General features: G+C 42.1%; 2 protein-coding genes across 2 annotated transcripts; both read right to left on the bottom strand.

The window, feature by feature from the left end:
* Window positions 1-1,350: 1,350 nt before the first annotated feature.
* adm2b (adrenomedullin 2b) lies at window positions 1,351-8,111 on the bottom strand. The gene is made up of 2 exons (XM_034085879.2): window positions 7,743-8,111; window positions 1,351-4,036 (listed from the first exon to the last, which is right to left on the bottom strand). Exons 1-2 carry the CDS (start codon window positions 7,868-7,870, stop codon window positions 3,628-3,630), a joined length of 537 nt encoding a protein of 178 aa, XP_033941770.1. The 5' UTR covers window positions 7,871-8,111; the 3' UTR covers window positions 1,351-3,627.
* A 12,785-nt stretch (window positions 8,112-20,896) lies between these two features.
* On the bottom strand, window positions 20,897-26,989 carry LOC117448001 (MOB kinase activator 2). Its single transcript, XM_034085048.2, has 5 exons — window positions 26,551-26,989; window positions 24,460-24,599; window positions 24,223-24,319; window positions 23,158-23,282; window positions 20,897-23,068 (listed from the first exon to the last, which is right to left on the bottom strand). The coding sequence occupies exons 1-5, from the start codon at window positions 26,631-26,633 to the stop codon at window positions 22,830-22,832; spliced, it is 684 nt and encodes a 227-aa protein (XP_033940939.1). The 5' UTR covers window positions 26,634-26,989; the 3' UTR covers window positions 20,897-22,829.
* Between the last annotated feature and the right edge of the window lie 405 nt (window positions 26,990-27,394).

The following is a 27,394-nucleotide window of genomic DNA, read 5'->3' as shown; positions in this document are numbered from 1 at the left end:
TGATCTCTCTCTCCCGTCAGATTAGACTTCACTCGCGTTTATGTCCATATCGATCAGATCCAGCTAGTTCTAGCTAATGATATGACTACCTGCTTATTAAAAGACACCTAAACAATAAGTGTCGCTATGCAACTGGGTGAGGCCACAAAGTATAGTGCAGCATTATGCATTTGTTTACATGCCCACCGGAACCCTGAGGCATTACCAACAGATCAACGCACAATCAACCCATACAGGATATCTCTTTCTCCACATTAAGTGTTAGACATTAGAGTTGACTATTCTTGTCTGTCACATACTCTTCTTGTCTGTCACATAAGTGGCGCAACTGAATACTACCCGGACAATGAATCGAATGCAACCACATTTTCGCGGGAATTTCAGTTTGTTACGGATTCTGATGCTGAATACATAATGATCAAATAATTTAAAGTCAGAGTGTATTACAATGTTTCTTAGTCCACCAAAGCAAGGTGAACAACCTGGAAAGAAGAGAAAGACTGAGCTGCAGCCCCCCCCCCGAAAAAAGAGAATCAAAGTCATAGGTATGTGCCCAATAATATTTTCTTCAAAGTAAATATTCAATATTTTTTCTTCAAAAGTAAATATTTTCTTCATAAGTAAATATGGGCATAACATGTTTTAATAGATCATTTTTGTATGGTGGTCCAGAGACAGGAATATAATTTCACATTTGTTATGATATAAATGATTTGTTATGGTGGTCCAGAGACAGGGATTATAATTTGACATTTTGTATGTGTTTGCAGATGTGCTCATCAAGCACCTGGAGAAAAGATTCCAAGATCTCCAGAAAGGGAGTGTCCCTTCAACATTTTCCATCTTCAACCCCAGTCAGTGGCCCTCTGACAGACCATTGAGTCGTTGAATCAGCAAACACAAACAAGAAGAAGTGAAATTAAGAATACAATTGAAATTGTACAATATAATATTGTGGTGGTTCATTTTATAATTCTAGAGAATGCACCAGACAGCATCTAAGACCTGCAGGTCCCCCAAACCTTTCGTGAGTCATTTCGTCCGCGCGCATTTTTCAGGGCCATCTCTATTGGACTCAGTGTGTGTGTGTGTGTGTGTGTGTGTGTGTGTGTGTGTGTGTGTGTGTGTGTGTGTGTGTGTGTGTGTGTGTGTGTGTGTGTGTGTGTGTGTGTGTGTGTGTGTGTGTGTGTGTGTGTGTGTGTGTGTGTGTGTGTGTGTGTGTGTGTGTGTGTGTGTGTGTGTGCAGTAGTAGCCTAGATTGATAATCATTATCACTAAATTGTTGTAAAGAACATTATGACATTAAAATGTACACTCGCACCTCACACTTCTGTTGACAGATACGACACGTGAAAGTTTGACTGGAGTTTAATTCAACATTGCTGCTAATATAAAAACAAAGTATTAGATGAAAGTCAAACATAAGGTACAGAAAAAGACACTTGTACCTTATCAGGCTGCTCACATGAACATGAAGTTAGTGGAATATTTACAGCAAAAATTATCTCATTAAGTTAAGCTTAAATAACACATTTTGAAAAAGTCATACTGAATGTAAAGGAGAAAAAAGTCCTTTCATGCATTCCTATTAGCATTTAACTACTGACACTATTATGCTTAAAGGTAGGGTATGTAAGTTTGAGAAACCGGCTCGAGATACACTTTTTGTTATATTCCATGGAATGCTCTTAACATCTTCCGATAGCAATGAATATCTTAAGTGCTTTGACAAAAAATCCATAACAAAATGTCATCTGTGGAAGCCGTAGTACTGTAAAAAGTACGACCAATCATTTTAGCCGGCCCGGCTAAAATAACTGGATGGCCTACCTGCCTGTCAGCTTTCCATCTGTGCGCAAACTTATCTCGTTCCCTCATTGGTCATGTGCGCGTTTGTGTGTGTTAGAGGAGGGGCTCTATAAGGAAGTGGCAGATTTTCTCCGGTCGTGTATTTTCAAATTCTAGCGATCTCGAGCCGGTTTCTCAAACTTTCATACCCTACCTTTAATTTACGAACAAAGAAAAGACTATAAGGTTTAAATAACACTTAGATTCACAGTGATAATTAATGTGGATAGTTTGAAGGCACAACATTACAAGGCCTAACATATGATTGAAAAATGTAAGGCTGAAGAAAATACTTGGCAAAATACTTGGCAAATAAGTGGCAAAAATCATAATGATGCACCATACAGATAATGCTTTTACACGCTAAGAGACAATCTATCTTCTAAGAAGCGCCCGACGATAATGGATTAGGGTTAGTGGTTATTTTTGGCTAATTGTCTGCTCTGTGGGGTTTTGGGTGAAGGGTTAACAGTGTTTGATTGGAGGTTATTCTGGGTTTATGTTCGCACTACAGTACATCTACTTTACTAGCAGAAGCAGATGAAGGTGCTTTTGAGAGGCAGGGTGGATTAGCTCTGAGCTCAAGTAGCTTCAGATCAGCAGGATCACCAATGATGACGATAGTAGCCATTAGTCATGTTGGCCAGTTTGAAAGAGGCTTCTGTCATTCACAGTTTTCCTTGTTAACATATAAAGTGTCCAAATCAATGGTCTGACATCAATACTAAAACTCCTAGGACTAGTTTCACTACATTTAGGCCCCGTCCACACGGAGACGAAAACGAACCGAGGTCGATATCAAAAAAGTCTTCCGTCCACACGGAATCGGCACAAGAAACGTGTCCGTTCACACAAGACCGCTCGACCCGGTGGAGACGCTGTAGTACATATGCCGGGCCTGTAAGTGGCGCTGTACTTCCGCCACAAAATACACCAAAAGCAGTGAATAAGACCCCCGGGCATGGTTGCCTGGTTGCCCTTCTGGTTATTCTCCGCGGTGGATTTAATCCACCACGGAGAACTACATTTTAGCAACATGTAGTTCATGTAGTTCTCCATGTCCACTTGTTGCTGATGGTTGTAGTACAGGAGCTGTAGATGTTGCACTAACATCTGTAGAATGGTCAGTAGCGTCTGGAGCACGAACGCAACCCTGTGATCCGCCATTGTTGTTGTTGTTGTTGGCGAAACGCATCAGCAACGGCGCGGGGGTGAGCAGGAGAGGCGGGGCTATGATCGTTTAGGGCGTACACACAGTGCCGCAAGCGTTACATTACCAGACCTTCCCACTTTGGGATGTGTTATCGTTTGAGGGCTCCGTTTCTGCGGTTCCGTTATGGCCTGGTGTGGATGAACCGTCCATACGATAAAGAACTATAGTGGATAACACCTGTTTCGTCTCCGTGTGGACGGGGCCTTAATTTGCGATATTGACTGATGCTGTGAAAATCTCCCAATCACACTTGCTCACACCTCCATGACACAAGAGGTCGTCATGTTAGACAAAAGAGATAATGTATCTCCTGAATCAAACTAACGTGCCAGAACTCTTACTGGATTATCGAAACATGTTTATATCTTATCTTTATATGACCAATGCTCCTATTGCACATATTGGGACTGGTGCGTTTTTATCGATAATCTGACCTGTTCTCTCATACATCAAATACATGTCACTGTACCGTTGACCCTATTTTAACCTACATCCATAAATTGAATCTGAAAACTGTAAACTGTGGGGATACTCTTGAGAGTCGTGAGTACATTGGAGGAGTGGTGTTAGCCGTAGCTGTGAGGACTGCGAGGGTTAATGGGGGAGGAGTCTTCCCTCCCGCTCTGTCCAATCAGCTGGTAGAGACGGTGGCTGAGGTTCTGAACCTGACAGGTGCCCAGGACGCACCCCACCCTCATCAGATGGCCGTGGCCTCTCGAGCCACCATTGTTGGCGTGGCGACGACCCCGTGACCCTCGCTGCCAGGCCGGCGCTTCCCATGGCACACTGTCTCTTTGGTCAAGCAACGGGTCGGACCACTTCGGCGGGGGGTCTTTGTGCAGCAGGGCCCTCCAGATGAAATGCCTGTCTCCCTCGGTGATGTGGTTGTCAACGGCAGCAGAAATATCAGACGTAGTCGGCATGATTGCGGAGCCGGAAGACTTTTGGTATTTAGAGGTTCTCGATAAACTCAACCTGATATACAGAGAAAGAGAGAGAGAATGTTTAGATGCAATGCAAGAAAAGTACTTCACACACACACACACACACACACACGCGCGCACACGCACACACAGCAGTCAACTGAAATGCCTCACAGGAAGTCAGGCTTGTACTGCAACAATGTCCACTGTACATAACCTGTGGTTATTTTTTTTTGAGGAACAAAACTAACGAGAGGATTGAGTAAGGTTGATGAAACGTTACAAGTGTACTTCTACAGCTCACTTTTCCAGCCTTTGGTGGTCTTATTGCCCATTTGTGATCATTTTATTTATGTCTCCTATATGGTATATTTGAAACACTTCAAAATAGCTGGAAAAAAACATTTACGTGAACATCTGATCACATATAGGGTAATTCCAGCAAAATGACAGATGTCAGGAGTTGGTGAATAACAAAAACAAGAGAGTCAATATTGGACTTGCATTTGCCAGGTAACCAGAAACACACCGATAAAAGAGTGATAGTGTTTGAAGGTAAGGGCACTGGACTTTGGCTACAGTAAACAGTAAACAAGTGTATTTCCTAACTTAGTTTTCTATTAACACTTGAGACAACTAAGTACTGCTTACTCATCTTCAAATATAGTTAAAGATTGATGAGCTGATTCTTTTGCGTCTTTTAGTCAATAATTGACATTTTAAGCAGTCTAAATTTGCCACTAAAATTGTTTTATTTACAGTTAATCAACAACAGTAATCAGTAACAGCAGACACATCTTACAACAGGGGAGGGTGAGAGCATGAAAGAAACACAGAGCACAGTGGATGGTGGTGAGAGGCTCCACCCCTCCTCCTGACTGTTTGAAGTATTTTCTTTCTACCTCCCTGCTGTCTAGTCTTTCTTCCTTTCCCATAACGCTCAATACCTTTTTCCTTCATGCCTTGTTTTTTCTTGGAAATGTAAGAGTTCAGTTGCTAGAAAGAGCCGCTCTGTTGGGCCAGGTAACTGGTCATAAATTACGCAACTCTCAGTATAGATCGGGTAAAGTAGCAGGGGACAAAGAGCACTTGGAGCTCCAAAGCTTTCACCCGGTGTAGGGTTGTTAAACAAGCTGAGAAAAATAACACCGTAATCTGTTCACTCATGTCCTTTTTCCCTGCTGACAGAATTAAGTGGTTGATTCAAGACACTGGTATCCAGGGCAAACCAAATCACATACGTATGGCATCTCTTATGTAAACATTACTTGTTACTTGTTAGAGGCTTTTATCCAAAGCGACTTACATACTCAATACTGTGGACAATCCCACAGGAGCAATTTGGGGTGAAGTGTCTTGCCCAGGGAGGCAGGGACACAACGACATGCTGACTGCAGTGGGGTTTGAACCTGTTGAACCCTGATCCGAACACCTACGGACAACCCACTACGCCACACACGCCCCACAACTTACAATAACGTAGTTACATGCAATCCAACATTTAGTCACAAGCTATTTCTGCATAAATATATGCTAGTCGTGACATTTTTAAAATGCTATGCTAGAAGCACTTCAAAATACATTATAATAACAAATAATCAGGTATTAAACAGGAGTTTTTAAGTGCTCAAGGTAGTAATTAGGTAAAACTTTCCAAAACGCAGTTAGACAAAGGCATTTGTTTAAAGGGGATTTTGGTTCTATGTCTGTACACACACACACTTCCCCAGAAGTGTTGGCTGTTCATGTGAGACAAACAAAGAATAAAGGGGAAAAGGGAGGGATGAAGCGATATAATCGTTATGTTTGTTCGGTGTGAAAAGTAGGCCAGAATAACTTGATCTTTATTCCGTAACTAATCCTGACTGGTATTCTGATCAGACTTCTGCCTGTACACCTTAGACTCTTACCACACACACACACACACACACACACACACACACACACACACACACACACACACACACACACACACACACACACACACACACACACACACACACACACACACACACACACACAGGGTACACTGTTGGTTGGTGGGGGCACACGTGCAAGGGACATGTGCCTGCCTGTGAACAAACAAGATTTACTTTTGAGACATGCTCAGTACACTTGTCTAGAACATGCATCTCCCACATGTGAATGCTCACCTTTCCACTATCTTTATCTCTCTCCTACACTCAAAATGGTGACAGATGAGTTTTACAGTTGTTTTATACTTTGTATCTAGCAATACGAAATGCACTTTCTCAAAACTCTTAAAAAAAGGTATACATTACTCACATGCATCTTGGCCAAGCAGTGAATCTCACTTCTCCACTTAAAACATGTTATGAAACACAAATGCAGAGATTTGATCCATAAGTATTTCAGTGGATTGCTGTGTGTGTGTGTGTGTGTGTGTGTGTGTGTGTGTGTGTGTGTGTGTGTGTGTGTGTGTGTGTGTGTGTGTGTGTGTGTGTGTGTGTTTAGTATGGTGGTCCAAGTTGTGAACCTGTGGGGAGTTTGAGGGCAAAAGGAGCTTCTCCAACATTCCTCCCAAGTTGGAGCACAGCATGGGGTTCTTCAGAGGGGAACTGCACACACACACACACACACACACACACACACACACACACACACACACACACACACACACACACACACACACACACACACACACACACACACACACACACACACACACACACACACACACACACACACTCACTTTCCTGTCGTAACTCTTAAAAACTACTTTGCGCATAGAAAACGTTTTGTCCCATCAGATCCCCTGATGTTTCACTCAACGTTAGTGTTCCTGGGTCTACTCATTATTTTCTCCTTCTCCTTTTCTCTCTATCTTTTCTAAATTAAAACAGGATCCTTTCACTTTTTTTTCTCCGTCCTTTCATTTTTGTTTTCTCATGGCATTTTGTGAAGTGCAACAGCAGTATTATGTTACATCCATCAGTGTTGTATCACACTGAGATCCTCTCTACTCTTTCTCTTTGGCCAGCGATGTTTTGTCAATACCTACCACTCAAATATTCATACAGCTTTTTCTTAGGTGTTGCAAAAAATAAAAAGTACTCTCTACTTTTGTTTGAGTTGTATGACAACTGTATGAGTTGTATGCAGATATGAACGCTTTCCACTAAATCTCCCTCACCTCTTTCTGCCCTCCTGCTGATGAGAGGAATCGTCTCATTTGGCTTTTGGACCTTTCTCTCACATTAATGCCTGCCAGAAGGCAAGAGAAACAAAGTTAATGTTCACCAGCTGCAGCCCTTCATCACAGGAGATTATTTGTATAATTGATTAAACTGCTCCTTATTTGTACTAGATTAGTCGATTGATTTTGTTCTTAAAAGTTTCCAAATGCCAATAGTAAACTCCCATATATCATGTCTCTTTTTTTGTTTGACAAAAAGACCAAAAACAAACAATATTCAATTTACAAAAACACACCAAAAAAAACAGCAAATCATAAATCTCACATTTGTTTGTCACAAGTTTAGAATCAAAATATGCATAAAGTTAAATAAAGCAATAGTAATTATATGCTTTCTGAAATGTGACCCATTCATTACATGGAATAACACTGACTGAGGATAAACGTGTGTCAGTTTCATTTCTGTTTCACTGTAAACACATCCCACTTTGACTCAATGTAAAAATGAATTACACTTTGCCAAAGCAAGCAACATTAACCTTCAACTAAAACAGCATTCACACTTCAGTGTGTAAGTGGGCAGTGAGGAGTAGTAGCCTACCTCTGTCTCTGGTCCAGGGTCTGCGGAGTCAAAGCGCGGGTCTGGACCTCCAGAGGCAGGAGGCCGAGCAGCATCCACAGCCACGCCGGCTGCAGCCTATACATGGCGGAGCAGTGGAGACGCACCATCCGGGAGGAGGCGGATCTCAGAAGACCAAGATGTTTTGTTTTTTTGAGAGAAGAAATCCAGTGAAACCTCTATCGGAGTTGTCGAAGTTATTGCAAAGAAGTCAATGGTCCAGTTTGTATGAGTGACAGCATCACCAGCTGGATTTTTTGCATCCTGTCAGTGTCTGCACACTTTCCTTCTCGCTTTAATGAAGACAATCCGCTTTAACGGCGTGAAACCTCAGGAGCTCATTACGGCTCACATTGGGAGCCACTGGAGTCCTGAGTTCTCTCAATTATAAAGCCTGATATAGGAAGGAGGGGAGGAGTAGGAACTGGCAAGCTTATTGTCTGTCCTCAACAAGGACTCTACCTTAGCAAGAACTCACCTATCTCGGTTATAGAGGTAACGTTTTCTACATGTCGCCATATATTTGTATCGTAAGGTCCTGGTGACCTTACAGATGTCTTTATTATTATTAGTTTATTAGACTTTGTTTTACAATGGACCTTTATGGTGGCCGGAGTCATCTTGACACTGAATTAACACACTGCGTTCACATAAAAAAACATCTGAGCCCCTCTGTTTTTCTTCACAATGGGGCTAGGTCACATCATTTTATTTATAGATCAGTTGGAAATCCTGAAACTTATTATATTTAAAATAGCCTTTGTATAAAAAGTGCGAAATATTACTTATTTGTTGTGTATACATTACATAAATATGTAAGGCATACATACTCAAAACCAAGTTATATGTTCAAATAGACAGTATACCATTGTCATTCTTACATTTCCCTGCCATAGCCTATTTATTGGTAAAATTAATGAAAATCAAGGTAACCTTCGAGCTACATAGGTTAAAATGAAAGCCTGAAGGAATTTATTGAGACTTTTAAGTGTGAGTGTGTAATAAATACAATTATCCATCAATAATTAGCTCACCGTAGAGCTTTGCAGACTGGAGATAAAAGACGTGTCTTTCTTTATGGCTCCTGGTTCTGGCATTAAAGACTCCTGCCCAGCAGAAATCACATGTTCCATCTGAACAGTAACAGCTTTGTAAATATGCCCATTTGCCCTTTTTAAAAGAAATGCCCATTGAACAGAACATTTTCTTGTGACATTTAAAAAATTAACTGCTAAAACTGACATTTATCTTTACAACCTAACACAAGATCCAATATCAATACAATTATAAATAAGGGATCCCTTCCAGGCACTCTTGTAGTTTATGAATGGATGAGTGCCCTCATTACAGCTAGTTATTGAGGTGTGGATTACAGCAGTGTCACTGTAATATCAAGTCTGCTTGATATTCTAATTAAACAGTACCAATCTTTGCTTGAAAGACTCACAGCATATATCACTATGTAACCTATGACAAGGTAAAGGTGTGCAAAGCTTCTTTTATTCTTTTATGAGGGTCAAATGGCAAAATTGCAGGAACCCATGGCATACTTTTTGATATGGAGAGAGATCTCATATTAGACATTTATGTATGTGTGTGTGCAGAGGAATGAATCTGTGAAACCGGGTTCAGGTCAGGTAAACCAGCTACTATGTTCATGGTGTTCTGAGATTTACAAACGTCCATAGAAGTAAAGGAAGCGATGCCAAGATGTAATCTGGCTCCGCTTAGGTTGCAGCGATCCTGTTCTCCTCATTTTCCCTGTATAACCAGGACTATTCTTTTTTGTAAAGAAGGACACAGATGAGAAGCTCAGAGTCTGCACCTGATTAAAGGAATGTTCTGTGTGTGGAGGTGACTTCAGGCCTTAATTAAAGGGCTGAGTGTGTGTGCGTGTGTCTGTGACTCAGCAGTTTGCAGTAATACCTTGTAAGCTCAGTTTCCAACACTGTGAGCCCCAACTCAGTCCAGCATTAACACTTTTCCTAAGAACAAACGTCACTGTGTGTGTGTGTGTGTGTGTGTGTGTGTGTGTGTGTGTGTGTGTGTGTGTGTGTGTGTGTGTGTGTGTGTGTGTGTGTGTGTGTGTGTGTGTGTGTGTGTGTGTGTGTGTGTGTGTGTGTGTGTGTGTGTGTGTGTGTCCACGCTTTCCTGACTCATCACCACCTCACCAGACTTCTTAGCAGACAAGATGCTTTGGCTCTCGATGGTAAGGCTGAGTTTCAGTCTGGAGAAAAACTAACTTTGACAAACCTGGCGGTCACCTTGGACTGAAATTAGACGTCTGGCCACTTTCACAACCTGTAAGTATAATATGAACAACTCCAACTTAATTATCTTCCCACTAAATAAAGTAAAAGTCCAGAAGTATAGCTGGTTTCAGTGGCGTAACAAGGTTGTGATTGGCCCCGGTGCAAATATTGTATATCGCCCCAAACATAAGCGCACGCTGATGCGCTCACACATGCACACACGGACACAACCACTCAGAAGCGCCACATGTATAGGCTATGAACAACAGCCTGCCCTGGCCTCAGACCACCACAGCCTGACAACGGCACAGCGAACTAAGAAGAGGATTAAACCTGTTTCCTTGATGTGTGTCTCTGGGGAATGGGCCGGTAGGCCTACATAGGCCTGGGGTTACGTACTGTAACCTAGCTTCTATGAGTATAGGCGCAGCCCTCTAAGGCTATCGCTATTGGGTAATCCCAGCACCATATAGACTGAGAGTTACGTCATCTCCGTTCACTCCAATGGACCACTTTTTTACAGCAATGGCGGATCATGGAGCCTCTCAATCGTTCCCCGGAAGTTAACGGCAAGGCTAGCAGAGCTGTAGAGTTGCAGCATAATAGACCGTTCGTGACGGACTTTTAAAGGTAAGAAGAAGTTTAAAGATTTATATTGCGGATATTATCAGTACATCTGATTCAAATTAACATGTGTATTAAAGGATGTCAGTGGATTATCCCTAAATTAGTAGATTTAGGGAACGTTTACAGATAACAGATTAAGCTAGGATACCGAAGCAAGTTAGCAACACACGTTGAACAGCCTTTTAATTGTACATTCCGTTCTCTTAATGTCATTTCGTCCAACGTTGTTGAATTAGAGAAGAGGGGCTTCTAAATGGTATTGTATGCGGGGGTGGAGGGAGTTAAATATTAGATAAATATAACTTTGGTGCGTGTAAGAGTGAGTGTTTTTAGCAGAGCCATATTGTGTCCTTGTGATTCTGTTGATTATTACCTGTCTGTATAATGTTGCAGCTCAGCTGATTCTGGATTGATGGCAAAGGGAGAGGGACTTAAGTGAGAGTGAAAACACAAGGTAAGTTTAATACTACTGTTTTATATAAGTAAACACCTTATCTCCCCAAGGCAATTTCCCATCCAATAGGTGTGCTATATAGGTGTGTATAACCCTTTCTCCTGTCTGTTACTCCCTCTTTCAGCACAAGAACCATAGGGGGATTCAATGGAGCCTGAATACCTGCACTGAGACCCTCACCCTGCACCCTGAGGCTCAACTCTGTGTTTTTCAAGCCTTTCCCTGTTTTTTTGTATTAAACAAAACATTAAGCTTTCCCAATGGTGTGGTTTTCGTTTTGTGAAAAAGTGCAAATGCAGTGTTTGTTATCACATATTTTATTGCTGTTGGTCGTGAAATTGCTCCTGCTGACTTGAGCCAGCCATTTTTTCCTCCGCTCTGTGTCAGTGGGGAAGCCGTACATTCGTACTCCTTTCTCGGAGCAATTTGAGCATCCCCAGGCAGCACAGCAAACCAGGACAACACGGAGGAAAAGGCACAGACAAACTGCATGATATGCTATTCAATGTTTATTGAATCCCATGTATTTGCAATGGATGTTCCTAAAACAACACATTTAACATCATCATCATCATCATGCTGCTGCTGCTGCTGCTGCTGCTGCTGCTGCTGCTAGTCCTTTGATAGTCACCTGTCGGTCTCCTGTCCTTTCTGAAAGCCATAAAGATGACATTAGTCATTTAGATAATGTGTGTTCTTAATTACCATGGGATTACTGAAACTACCATGAATTTAAGAAAATGGTAGAAATTAATCTAATCTGAATTTTAAAGCATTACTTTAGATCCCCTCCCTCTAAATGTATCAATACACATTAGAAAGTGATGCTCCTGACTACCATACAAGTTTAAGAAGATAATATTGGTTTAAAAAAATTCAAAGCTATAAATAAACAGCAACAGGCTCTTTAAACATGTAAACTAGTTGTTCACACTAATCCTAATATTATCACTTAATATTAGCAAATTCTATTTTATTTTTTAAAACATATTGATGGAAATACATACACAAATCGATTTGTTGTATAAATATTGCAAATCAAAACCTTTATTCACTAATAATTACCAAAAATCGTAGTTCTATCTCCTGTTATCAATGCATTCACATTGCACGCCATGAACTTCCGGGGAACGATCCTCGTCTACATGAACCACGTGACGATAACCTTTTTGGACTTCCGTTGTCGTAACTCTTCTATCTATTCTTTCACACACAGTGACGTCAGCTAGCTAAAGTAGCCAGGCAGAGCGCACTAGGTTTTTTTTCTGAATTAACGACCGAAGAAATCGCTGCATGTCTTCAGATTACATCTCTGGACTGGAGGGGTGTGCTCTAGGTCGTTACCAGCGTAAACTAGAGCTGTGTGGGTTGTCGGATTGCCCTTACAAGACTGCCTGCAGATGTATGGAAAAACGAACCTTGAAAGTGGCCTTCGTCGATTTTGGCTGCATCTACGTCTAATTTCTGGAAACACCAGGTGAATACCCCACTTGTCACAATAATATTATCATGCTATTGCATTTATGTGGTATTTTAGAGTTGACTAGATATTGATTAAGGCAATAGACTATGATATTCTGCTTGCACCTCGCGTGAAATGGTGGATAACGGAAGTACGGTGTCGCACTCGGCCCAATACCCGTATGTGTGTGTGAAAGAATATGGCGCTGGGTAATCCCACTGCACGTGTTCAGCACTGACAGACTTAATCTACGCCCACCTATGACGTGGGCCCCACCTCCGGCCTCACTTCCGTATAAATAGGAAGTAGGCCCGTCCAACTGCTCCCACACAAACAGCTTTTCTTCAGCTATTCGCGGAGCCAGTGGGGCCCGAACCTTAGAGGGCTGCGCCTATACTCATAGAAGCTGGGTTACAGTACGTAACCCCAGTTCTATTTCGTATAAGGCTTCGCCCTCTAAGGCTATCGCTATTGGGTTAAGGGCGAAGCAGGATGTAGTCCACGCCCCACTGGACCGTCCGTAACCAGAAGTACAAAAACACATCTTCTCAATTAATAACCCATGCGAAAAAGAAAGGAGCATCACAGTCCCTGGAAATATAGCATTATTCCAAATTAATATTCTCTTTAAGGGAATGAAGGTGAATACCCGTCGTTTAAAAAAAGTAGAGATAAACAAATCACACACAACGATAAAAGAGGGGGGAAAGGGGCAGCTCTCTGAATGCCGATAGGCAGGAGAGAGGGCACGCCGTTTAGTCCCCGACATTACTCAATCTGACAGAACACTCAGTACTGAATGTGTAAGAGAGGAATGGGAGACATCCCTCAAATAAACACGAATAAAAGAACAGGGGGAAGACCAAGATGCAGCAGTGCAAATGTCTTCCACTGTCATTCCTCCGTGCAACGACGTGGAGGAGGAAATTCCTCTGGTGCCGTGCGTTTGATGTTCTCCGGGGGATCCAACCCAGAGGAGAAATACGCCTGTGACACACAGCCCGTGTGACAGGCGCTGTGCCGACAGAGGCTGCCCTATTGAGCGCTCTCTGTAATGCACAAACAGACGCTGGGAACTGCGTAAAGCAGCCGTGCATGCAATATAACATGACAGCGCGCGCACGGGACGGAGGAGATGAGATGTGGCTTCGTCCTCTGATGTGTGAGGAGGAGGAAAGAAGCCATCCAAAGGTATCACTCTCAATCTAAAAGAGCTTGTGATCACCTTTGGCATAAAAGCCGGGTTAGGGCGCAAAACAGCTGAACTGCCATCTCCTTGGATCTGGAGACATGACGGAGCCACAGAGAGAGCAGACAAATCACTCACCCTTTTAGCTGATGTCAGAGCCAAGAAGAGCAGAGCTACTTTGGCTGACAAGAACTTTAGGGGGACCTGATCTAAAGTTTCAAATGGAGCTTTACTCAGTGCGCGTAACACTAAAGCCAAAAACCCATTGAGGCGCCAAAGCGCGTGACACATGTCTGAATATCTGTGCTCCCCGTAGAAAACGTTTTGTCAGAGGGTGACTAAACACCGTGCTGCCCCCAAACCTACGTGGCAAGATGAAATGGCAGCAGCATATGTTTTTACCTTGCTATAAGCCAATTCCTGGCCAGCAACAGCTGGAGGAACGACAGCACAAGGCAGGGGGCCCAACGGGGTCCAGGCTTTTCCCTGCACACCACACGGAACGCTGTCCATTTGGCTGTGTCGGATGTGTGTTCAGCGAACACACTCTCACTCCCTAAGCGTCCAATAGCGACGTTTGGTCAGTGTCCGTGGCGTCCAATTTTGACGCTCCTAGTCTCCTTCAGCGTCATAAAGGGACGTAAATAGCTTTCAACTGATTGCAATGTATTCCCATCTGCGTCGGGATTTGACGCTCATGGAAGCACGGCATTCGTTTATGCCGGCTGCCCTTAAAGGCAATGTGAGTACTCCTCTTACTGTCGATTGATTTTACAGTGATATCTGCACTACTCATCGACTAAAAAACACCAGATTATCCTTGTTAATTACACAACATTGATTGGTTTAAATTGTGTGCAATGCTTTTGTATTTTTCCCCTTCGATTCGGAGAAACAAATATGTTTTCTGAGTAAAGGATGGCAGAAGACACTACACTACCCAGAATCCCCAGCTATCGTTTGGCCTACACCATGTGCTCTGTTTGACAAACCCCGTTTTTTTCACCATTCATTCCGATGGCTGGCGTCTATGTCACGTGATCTTCAAATTTCTCCCTGCAGAAAAAGAAAACATGGCCGAAATTCGTTTTATTCTCGGTAGAAAAGGCCTATTTTAAAGTTAGTTTGGCCATTAAAATGCGTTTTGATGTCATTTGATGTGAGAAATATGAGTTGTTATTTCAGATTATGTGTGCAGTGGATGTACATGATCTTTAGTTTGCTAGTTATTACGAAGATTACTTCAGGAAATCGCGACGTTTTCATTGTTACCAAGGTGGTTGCTAGGGACGCTGCTATCGATATTATTTCTGTTATGTTGTGTAACTGTTTAATAGTGTTATCTTTATTGCTACCCCCTTCCCCGTCAATGTATAGTGTTGGTCCACAGCCTAAACATATTAGTTTAACAAAATCCGCATCTAAAGATAGCCTACGTTATTTCCCCCCTGTGCAATTCCAGTCTCACATCTCAGAGCACATCGTCATTAACAAATACCGGAAACAGACCAAAATAATAATAATACCTTATTCCGAGTGTGCTTGCTTTTCTCTTTGAAAGTCATCACATAACGGCATTGTAATACACGGTTCGGCTGCATTACATATTACATATCTGCCGTAGTTCTGTATTTATAGCCCTGATGAGAAGACAAACATGAGGGACTGAAAACGTGACGTGGATCATAAATATATCAGCCATTAAACAACATCTTACATTTCTTTTCACACAATACGTCTCCTTGCAGTATCAACACTAATTCGGCTCACTTTTATATTTGATCCAATTGGTAGATAGGCTGTATTTACACCATAAAGGTGCACAGCTGATATAAAGGGACACCAGGGGGGTATACTGCGAAGCAGGATTTTCGCTTAGCCGGCTAAATTCAGAGAAAACTCCGGCTTTCCGGTCATCCGAAGCTGGTTCTCTTTTTTAGCAGGCTAGATCTCCATGGTAATATATGCTAAGCAGCTAACCTGGTCGGGACCAGGTTAGGTTGCAGGCTAAGAGCTCAACTCAGTGAAAGCACCGCCTGCTGACCAATCAGAGCTTAGTGTGCGGAATTTAAAGCGATCAAGTCATATTACAAGAGAAAGGAAATACAGAAAAACTGCCGTCGCAGGAAAGACGGCCGGCAAAAATCACCGACTGTGTGAACGTGAACATGAATAGAATATCACCTCCATCTTCAGAGCAATCTGACTATTATAACATTAGCGTTAAGAAAGCTTACTTAAATATCTGCCACAACATAAGTAACCGGATCAGAGTACATTAAGTACAGTCCGCGGCATATCACTTCATAATGTATCATATATCTCCTTATCTGAGTCAGCTGAGCCGTATCTGGCCGTGCAACACTCACAGTGTCACATACTGTATGCAGAAGTATTATTTTAAGCAACACATAAGTTGACGAAACACTCGAGGCAAATGTAATTGAAGTCAGATCGTGTTTTAGACGGGGCAGTGATATCATAAACCTGTTAATGTACGCATTCAAACACTTTTTCTTTTTCCAGCTGTATTCACCTTGCAGGTGCAGCTATGTGGCTTTTATCCTGGATAAAGTGTTTAAGTCATGGATGTTTAAAGTTTAACTTCTTCATTTTTGACTAGTATTAAAGTTCACTTTTCATTCAGGAAGTATGACGCTGCGCTGTCAGTGCGCTTCTCCATGTTTGTGATTGGTCGAATGCTCCAAATACCACCCCTTTCATGTGAACGCACACCTAACTAGATAGGACACGGCTGGCTTGAGCGATCCACTTGATAACCAGCGTCGTAGTACAGTTTAGCGAGAGCGCGTATGTTTTGGATTAGGCCAACCGGCTAACTCAAACATATCCAGGTTAGGTTGAACCAGGTTCGTAGTATAGGCCCCTGGTGGTTAAAGCATGTTATTGAATTTCAATATTTTTATTATTAGATATTAATACGATCCCTATAAAGTATATTCATTACTCGTTATTCTCTACTAATTGTTAATTAAAGACTGTATGTAATGACTATTTTGCACATCCCGTTCAAGATTTCCTAAGGTTTATTGACATATCATATAGGCCTACACAACTGTGGTGTAGTTCTGCACTGAATGAAAAACTTGGGTTGCAGGTTCCTCAATAGTGCATTACAAGACATCTATCAATATTTGTGCATACCTCCAGCAATGTTAACTATGTTGAAGCACTTATTTTAACTGATATTATACATAATGTATTACTCTTATAAGATGTATGTAGATATTTCATCTCCGGCCTTGTCAGGTATTGAACAATCAATAAATAAAGAACACAGAATTGTTGAATATAAAACACAGAATTTATGTGATTATACTAAATGATTTTCAAATAAACACAACTGCATATTTAACTGTTACACATGCTGATGTAATGCAAATGTTCCAACTTGGGATCAATAAAGTATATCTTATCTTAAGCTGATCGATGGCTACTGCCATATTTGCAAAATGTGCCTCTGAACCTTGACAAGTGCATGTTTCAGGCTTATCAATTAATGTAATGTAATGTTATCACAGGGGTCACACACATAAGACCAGCTGTTAAATAAAGCTCTTCTGACCTTAGCTGGCATGTGGGTATATATATTAATACTGCCCATTATGGGCACAAGCAATTTTCACCCATTTATTAATTATATGTTTTAAATGTGAGTGTTTCCTGTCCCCTAAACCTCCAGGGATGTACACAGTTTAATACTGGCAACTTCTTATTATGGGAAATACGAAAACGTCTTTTAAAACTACAACTCCCAGTAGAGACGTGCCATAGAGAACATGTTGCGAAACAGAATAGCCAGCATGTGTAGTTCTGGGGACGGGGTGGGGGAGGGGGGACGCGGTGGACCCGTTCAAATCCAGTTTTGGACAGTCTGCAGTGGTTCCATCCCATTTCAAGTGCTGTTCGAGAATCGGCTTAACCCTCGGAGCACACTCTCCAATCACAGAGCTTGAGGACTATCACGGGGTTTGTCAAGAGCACATGGTGTAGTCCAAACGATAGCTGGGGATTCTGGGTAGTGTAGTGTCTTCTGCCATCCTTTACTCCTGGGAATGGACGCTCACATTACCTTTAAGGGCAGCCGACATAAACGAATGCCGTGCTTCCATGAGCGTCAAATGCCGACGCAGATGGGAATACATTGCAATCAGTTGAAAGCTATTTGCGTCCCTTTATGACGCTGAAGGAGCCAAACGTCGCTATTGGACGCTTAGGGAGTGAGAGTGTGTTGCCGAGAGCGTTCACTCTCTGCTGTCTGTGGGCCAGAGGGAGACGGACACAATGAGTGCACGACACCTGGGGAGTGAGAGCCGCGCTTGCGTGCTCCAATCCCCGGCAGGACTCACCTTTATAGTCTGTGTAAAGCCGCTTCCTCCCTAGAGCGAGCCAGCCACAGCCGGTCGTAACTCATATGTCGGCTAACACCGAGCCCCGCCCTGTCTCCCCCGTCCGGAGGAGAGGGAGGATGGGGCCAGGGGGAAATGTTTGCTTTCTAGTAAACAGCTCTGAAAAGAGCTTGTGCCTGTACAGTGCTTCTGCAACGGAGTGCTGAAGAAAAGTGGGAGCAGTTGGACGGGCCTACTTCCTATTTATACGGAAGTGAGGCCAGAGGTGGGGCCCACGTCATATGTGGGCGTGGATTAAGTCTGTCAGTGCTGCACACGTGCAGTGGGATTACCCAATAGCGATAGCCTTAGAGGGCGAAGCCTTATACGAAATAGAACGGTTGCTATAATATAGCCTAGCTTTTGATCTTGGCGTTGGGGGTCTCAATAGCGCTATAGAGTCCCCTATCGGTTGGGGCCCTTGGGGGAACTGTTGGACCACCGCCGGGCACAGCCAAATCCAGCCTCTCCTCCTGGTTGGCTGGAGAAGAAGGTTGCACAGCCACGGCCACGGATACAGCTTCACTTGTGGAGCTAGATGGCAATGATGGTGGTGAGGCAGGTGAGCTATCGTTAGCCTCCGGCATCGGCTGCCGCTGCACGTCAACATTGCTTGCGTTAGCGCTTGATTTCGAGGACCATGTATGTAATTATGTCAGTTTAGCTGTTACATCTCCTTGTTCTCTCTTGTCCTTTCTCTTTTGAGCGCTGCAGACCCGGCGTCATGGGCGGGCCCCATGGGGCCGGGCCCGCCCATCCAGGATTTGGGCCCGCTGTTTTAATCAGGGCTGAATACCACATTTGTATTTTTTTATTATTATGTTTATTGTTGTTATTTGTAGGGCTTTGTCCTAATATTTATTTTTGTACTAGTTTAATATCATTTTTTATTTTGCTAGGAAATTCTGAATGAAAGGCTGCGCGCAAGACTGGTTTTTCGCTGAGTTGAGTCGTGTGGGTTTTTGAGTGAGATGCGGCACAGCAGCATGTCAGTTAGTTTACTCTTGCTAGTGGTTCACGAAAGGAATATGGCAACTCAGCGCCAGATGCAGGCACATTAGAAGAAATCAGTTAGGCCTATACGTTACCAACTAGCAAGCAAGTCAGCTGGCAATCAATTATATTTTGAAGAGACATTTACTCTCAAGCCGGCTCTCTCACAAACTCCTGCTCTGTGCGCAAGCAGACCGCTGCAGGCTCTCTGCCTTGCTCAATCTCTCTCTCTCTCTCTCTCTCTCTCTCTCTCTCTCTCTCTCTCTCTCTCTCTCTCTCTCTCTCTCTCTCTCTCTCTCTCTCTCCCTTTCTCTCCATCGCTCAACCTCACTCCACCTCTCCACCCTGTGTGCGCTCAAGTTGGCACAGCGTTACAAATGTGCCACAAAACCAACCAATGGATACATAAGACCGTCAACAGCCTTATGGCAACCTAAAACCCCTCTCTTTCAATAATTCACGAGCGCCTCCCCCTCCCCCCCCCTTGACAAATCGCGAGCATCTAACAGCCCCCCCCGTTGACAATTCAGATTTCCCGGTAAATGGAAGTGTCGTGGTGGGCCCGCCCTGGTAAATCAAATGCCCGCCCAGAGATGTATGTCTGCCGCCAGGTCTGATTTGCTGTACATTATAAATGCAAGCTATTAAATTATTTATAATGCTACCGAACTTGCTGCTGCTAGATATAGTACAGTACAGGTTGATTAAACCATATATATATATATATATATATATATATATATATATATATTAATCTATAGATTAAACGGTTCGCTCTCACGCAAGGTATCACATGACATGAAAGGGAGCAAGGTCATTGGAAAGCCAAATTACAAATTAATTTAGGTTGCTTGGTTACTTTGAAGACTGCGTGAACCGGTCAATGCCATTGTGGCCCCCAAAAAGAAATATTAAAAAACAATATTTAAAAATAAATATTTAAAATATATATATTTTTCTTTTTTTGGATGGGCCCCTGGCCGGCTCTGGGCTGCACCGGCTGCACCGTCGATAGTTACGCCACTGGCTGGTTTATTCCTAATAAAATATTGTCATTTTAATACAGTTATTTAATCTCTTCTGGTTCGAGATGTTCTAATAAACACTGAAAAATCCATTAAAATGTTTTATAAACCAGTTTTTTCAGACATCTATCCATAACAATGTGATGGTATTCTAATTCCTCTGTGTGGTGAATTATAGGCTGACATGCTCATACAATTTCATTTCATTTCATTTCAAACCTTTATTTATCCAGATTGGTCCCATTGAGATCATAGATCTCTTTTTCAAGGGAGACCTGCAACCAAAATAAATTGAATTAAAATTAAAACTATATCTAAAACACAATACTGAGCAATATTTTTATATTGGCACTATTATACAGAAAGAAAAATTCAAACGTAATAACGTGCTGATTCTCAGGATGATTCTGGGAATAAGGATTTTTTTTTCTGTTATTTGTTTTGGAAATGTATTTATGATATGATATATGGTACAATATTAACCTTGGCCATGTGTAACCCAGTGAATCTTAAACTATGAGTTGACCTGCAAGCCTGTCTCTGTGTGCTTCGATTTATTTTATTTTTCCAATTCTGTCCTTTCATTTGGCCTCAGTTTATAATGGAGAGTGGATCTGTCAGGTGAGAGAGAGTTTTTCTAATCTTATCACCACCCATCACAATTAAAAGGAGGCATTGAGGCGTGAACCTTAATACTGTGAAGAGTGCAGTCCAAAAATAATTCGCACAGTGGCACATTTTTATTTCTCTTGACTTTACTGCAAGATTTGAAACGATGACAAAGGGATACAGTGAGTGCTGACTTTTCAGCTTTATGGGTCAGAGGTTGTTCATATCTGTAAAAGATGCAGTGCAGCATTCACAGCCATTTGATACATAGACCTATAATTATTAAATACAGTTATCACACCGGTTATTCTGGTTATAAACACCCTCAGAGCAGCTTAAAATCAAATTTCACTCTCAGTTTCTTTTCATTCTTCATTTAAAATTGAATATGCTGCAGCCAACAAAACAAGCCGTTACAGACTGCAGTATGTTCTGTAGTTGTCAGACAGTGAAGGTTAAAGGAAAAACAATGCATGCTGGGTTTCTGTGCTGGCAGCAGGTGGGGCTATTTTCTAACCAAACACCTGGGCCCAGGAGTTCAACACTTTTAATCCCTATTTGATCAAGTCAGATTTGGATTTTGGGTAGTTCAAAACCAAAAAACAGGATTAGGATCACTTTGATATCCGATCAGATCAGGAAATCCAATCCAAGCTTTAATCTGACAATAACACAGGATTGGAATCAATTTGATCCCAAACAACTGGATTATCCTGATCCCACCATGAGGGGTGGATTTCCAGTGGATTACCAGAGCAAAATGTGCTGTAAAATGTATTTAAAAATATCTTTCAATATAAATAAGATGGCAAAGTTTGTTAACTGAAATAATACACAATTTTTAGCCTTCATGGCAAATCAATTTTATTTTTCATTTTTTGGTCACGTTTGTGGTGGCCTATTTTGTTTTCAACCAAATGTTGATGGCATAAATGTGTATGCTCATAAAAGTATCACAAACGTAATTTAGATTAAAGAAAAAATATCTTCAACAAAAAAAAAGTCCATCATCTGTCATCACCTTTCAAAAGTAATTGTGGACAATAAAGTGGTCTCTTGTCTTCCTTGTATTATTTTTCATGTCCACTAGATGGCGATCGGTAGGATTAAAGCACTGATATTCAGGATCTAGTCATCTTGAAAAATCGTAATCTGAATCAGGGTGATCCTATCCTGAATTGCTTTGAACTCCAGGGACAACATTTGGCCTACTTGTCTGATCCTGGATCACAACACATGGGATTTCAAAATCTGGATCTGATTGAGATTAAAAGTTTTGAACTCCTGGGCCCTGGAGACAGAGAAGAACAGGATCAGGATAAAACACAATAAATGGCAATTTATGAACTGAATGTATATAATTGAGATTGTTAGAATTAAATCAATAAAATGTCCTCCTTTTTAAGAATCCCCTTGAATTCTCAATTTTCTTTTACCATATACAGAAAATGCTCTTTCAAATTTTTTTTTATTTTGGTGTACAGAATCATACATAATGCAGATGCAAAAATAAGCTGTGTCATTCCACTCAGATGCAGCCACAACAGTGTGGTCACAAGTTCAAACGCTATAATGATGGCACATGTTGTATATTGATTGTGAACTGAATGATTCAACGTTTTCTTTATTTCTGTGTTAAGCCTATGAGGAAGACATTTTTGACTTTGAAGATATTGACCATAACAAAATATAATGCACCATTATGTTAAAATACACTGACATGCAAAATTACTGTTTCACACAGTATCTCAATAACTGGTTATAAATATATACAAAAAGAACAAGACACTCCTTTTCTGGTCTGATGCACTGCTTTTTGGAGCAGAACAGACTCATTCTTTCTCCCAAATACTGTATTAACAGTATTTTTTTATTTTACAACTTCAAGACCTTTAAAAAAATTCCATACTTCAAAGAAAGTGACATATAGCCCAAAGGGATGAAAGACGTTATATAGCTTTATAAAATGTTATAATAAGATGTTAATAAGTGTGATGGAATTGTGTAAATGTGAAATCAGTGTGCAATATGTGTGTTTGCTCTTTAGGTTCAGCACTGCTGTCCCAGAGCTGTGATGAGATCTTGCAGCGGCTCCGTGTCCTCCGGCTCCAGCAGGGCGTGCTGCCGGCAAAAGAGTGTGAGGTGTGTGAAGAGTGTGTTGAGTTGCGGGTGCAGGCCCAGTGCCAGGGTCTCTCTGTAGTGAGACCAGTAAATGTGAGCCAGAGTCCTAAAGAACAGCAAAAACACCTTCTGGACCAGAAAGATGAAGCCTGTTGGAAACACTGAACCTGGAAAGGAGGGAAGAGATAATGGCTTTCAGGAATTTAGAATATGATGCAGACCAATGCATAATATAGCACATAAATATCCCTTTTACCTGCTTTTGTGGGGAACACATCTTCATCAGTCAGTAGCTCCTGAACGTATGACATGGCATAGTCAAAGTAAAGCGGGGCGGAGCACTTCAGCTTCCTGCCGTGGTCATCGGTCCACACATACACCCTGCCAAACGTCAACACACACAGTCAGTGGGATATAACATGCTGTGTTTTCAGTTTTTTCAAGAAAATCTGGAAATGTTTTCATGGTCAAAAAGGATATCACCTCCATGGACTCACTTCTTTCTAACCCCACAACCCACATACTTTTCTTCAGTTTCAACTTGTAAACATCCCTTGAGGAAATGTCAATCTGATACCACCATATCACAAAGCTCTCTGGAGTAACCAAAGGCTTTATACAACGTTTTGTTTATACATGCAGCACTACTAATACTACCCAAGACCCTACAGACTTTGATAAGAATGGAGGGTTATGCTGTAAAATGTAATAGTGCTCCCAAAAGCATTGCAAACTGAGTTCAACAGCTTTCATCTTTCTAGACACAAACTCGCTATTAGTCCTCAAACTGCACTGTCAACAGCGTTTGTGGTTTTGTGCAATCATTTTAGTAGAAAAAAGTTCTTATAAAAGGGTTCACTTTGGATATCTCAAAATCTCTGCAAATTAAAAAAAAGTAGACACAACAGGCTCATTTTAAGGTGCATACTTTAATTCTGGATTACCACTCAAACATCTTTGAATGTATTATTATGAGTAAACAAACATTACTTTTCTCATACTGTAAAAGTACTAATTTATCCTCCTGAAAGCTGAGTCTGCTCTGATTCAAGAAAGATATGATGCACATTTGCAATGGTAGCTTTCAAGCCTCTGGAATATTCTAATGAGCCTATGTGACTATGTGTTTGTTGAATCACGTTTTATGACAGAAAGGAACCTAGGCTGTCTTAATTACAGTTTGTGTGTTGGTAGGCGCTCCATACACCTACCAGCATGTGCACAAGCATTACAAATGTGACGTTTTCACAATAGGTCTCCTTTAAAGTATACGATGAAGACAAAGTGATAACATATGAGAAGCATTATGCTCAGTACTTACGTGTTGCCTGGTCCACAGGCAGTGGGGCAGGTGGTGGGGGTGCAGAACTCAGACAGTGCACTAGAGAACAGGTTTATATGCTTGAAAAAAGCCACCGCTGAAAGAAGTCAATAAGAAGAAAATCACACCTTGGACAGATATATCTCTGTTTAGTTGCAAAGTGTGGGGAAGACTTAGAAGCATGAAAAAGGAGGAGAACCAGTCCAAACTCAGCTCTGTTTAACAGGGTCTACTCACTATTGCTGGCAAGCCACTCTGCCTTGTCGACGCCAGGCGGCAGCGCGGTGAGGGCCAACATGTCTGTGTGTGTGATCAGCTGGCACACGTACTGCTGCTGCAGATACGGTCGCTCCTCCAGATTATTGTTATTAATTCCCCTTGGGAGGAGACAGTGCAGAGTTAATGAGGCAGAGACAGAAATGGGAAGACAGGGAGACAGAAAACACTGCTGTGTGAAACAATCAATAGCTCAGTGGATTAACTCCTCCTGCTGCAGTCAGGAGATAACCACATTTTAGGCTTTCTCCTCTTTCTGTTCCTGTGTGTGGCACACAAACACAAATGAACTGTTACTCCGTTACTGCAGAGACAAAAGTCCAATAAACCTGTAGTTAATGTAATGAAGGCAGTAAGAGCCAGAGTGATTACTGTAATAGAGCTGAATGCTGCACAGGTCAGGGCTACAAAGCAACTAAGTGAAAGGACTAACATTGTGCATGGAAATGAGCTGAGGCCTGCTGGCTTTTCTGCATCGCTTCATGTAACTAGCCTACTGGTAATAACCTACAGGTAGTGCTGTGCAATCAGTAACACAGGACTGGCATATTAGGAATGTGTGATAGAGCGTGTATGCAGGAAGTGAATGATGTTGTTTGCGAATACCATAGTGTACTGGAAAGTTAAACTTGCATGATTTGACTTTATGCAAACAGACAGGTGACGCAGGTAGTTTGCTGTGATGACAATCATTGCTCCGGTCTTTCCTTTTGATAGCTGGGATGTTTTTAAGGTGGGAATGGCTTTCGATTACAGGGAATATTTCAAAGTGTACTGGAATCCAGCAGCTGCCACGCGCAGTTTTTAGATGTCCACACAGCAGCTGAGAGTTTACTCAGTGTGACCTTGCCTAATGTGATAAGGGAAACACAGTGCTCACTATGGGGTTTCACTCCCTATTGAGAGAGTGTGTGTGTGTGTGTGTGTGTGTGTGTGTGTGTGTGTGTGTGTGTGTGTGTGTGTGTGTGTGTGTGTGTGTGTGTGTACACACGTGTGTGTGTGTGTGTGTGTGTGTGTGTGTGTGTGTGTGTGTGTGTGTGTGTGTGTGTGTGTGTGTGTGTGTGTGTAGGAAGAGTTAGTGCAATGGTCTAAACAGGTCTTTGTCCAAACTAAAGGTCAGAGGAGGTAGAGAGGGAAGAATGTAAACATTAGAGATACAGTAGTGCAACTCTTAGCTTCACTTCTCTAATGTACACATGAACTTGTTTTGTTAACATCCTGTTCTGTTCAAGCTTCATGGTGTTAACTCAACCACCGCCTCTTGGCTACCAGTTGCCAGCACACAAACACAAGCTACCCGGAGCTACTTGTAATGGTCTGTTTGTGTGTAAACAGCACACTCCTCTGTGACCCTGCTCTCCAGTTCCTGGCCATCTGTTTACCTTTACCTCTGCCGCGAGGGGTGACATCGACTGTTCTCTCCAACGCAGCCAGTGGGCTCTAAAAGATTCATCCTGGAGCAAAGATTTTCTTAGAAACTGTACTAAAAACACATAAAAGTTGATCTCATCTTCATATAAACTGCTCCTAAACATGTGTTCCAGCTGTTAAAAAGGAACCCACCTTCACTGATGACATCAGACATATATGTAACTCTCTCTCACACAAGAAACACACACACACACACACACACACACACACACACACACACACACACACACACACACACACACACACACACACACACACACACACACACACACACACACACACACACACACACACACACACACACACACACACACACACACACACACACACACACACACACACACACACACACACACACACACACACACACTTATCTGGAGAACATTCCTGAGTAAACCATGTGCGGCCAGCTTTCCAGTCATGTTTCCTCCACACTATCAATTACTATAAAAACATCTTCCCTCTCTGTACGTTGATTTATTTTCTTATGGACTGAAAGAGTGACTTTAGATAGATGGAACAAAAAAACATGCAAGGCTTTTTCTTCCAGACAGGAAGCTGAAACCTGAGTACAAGTGCAAGGCTGATGAAGAGAGTGAAGAGTAAAGAACTTTAACTCACAGTTTTTCACTGCTGAAGTCAGGAGGCTGAAGACTCTTCTTGTCTACCTTCGTAGCCGAGGGGTAACTATGACAACCCCCCATGGCGTAAAGCTAAGAGCAGAGCTGTTTGTCGTGCAAGCCCCACTTTTCCATCCCAAACATACTAACCCACACACTTCTTCTACACACTACAGGCAGCATATGGGAACAGCTGCTCCAGCACAAACATCTCTCAGCTCAGGGAATCCATACAGCTGACTAACACATTACACTAAGATCTCCAACAACACAAAAAAAAAAGAGTAGTCCAGGATTTGAGGATTGTCTCCTATGTAGAAAGTGAAGATCTTTTCCTTTCCTTTTGGCTCCAGTGATCCAGTGTCAGTGAGTATATGTCTCCTTTGTCTGGAGTCCCACACCCCACAGGCTCCTCCTCTCCGAGCTCCGAGCAGACAGGCAGGTTTCTCCACAACCCAGTAAAGTACAAACACAACCCCGCCTTCTTCCTCTTTTCCACCAACTGCATGCACAATATCTCCTCCACATGTATGCTCTCCCTACAGAGAGAGCAGGCCGGTGCAGATGACAAACTGAAGGTGTGTTTCCCTCTGTGGAGGTGGAAAGAGATGAAAAAAAAGAAGGCAGGGAGAGGAGTAGAAAGAGGAGCCGGAGCAGCAGCAGGTGTGTTCAGTTTCTGTGCTCCACTTGTAAACTAGAGAGGAATGTGAGGAAGACATACATGATGTATCTGAGCCAAGGAATGATAAAACACCCTATGTGAGAGGCCAATGATATATAGATAGGACTCTAAGCTGAAAAGTGAACATGAGAAGTGTGTGAGGCAATAAAGAAGGGTCTTCAGC

This window comes from Pseudochaenichthys georgianus, chromosome 6 (assembly GCF_902827115.2).
Source record: "Pseudochaenichthys georgianus chromosome 6, fPseGeo1.2, whole genome shotgun sequence".
Classification (NCBI taxonomy): Eukaryota; Metazoa; Chordata; class Actinopteri; order Perciformes; family Channichthyidae; genus Pseudochaenichthys; species Pseudochaenichthys georgianus.
The sequence above is the reverse complement of the archived record's forward strand: the minus strand, read 5'-3'. Positions and strand labels throughout refer to the sequence as shown.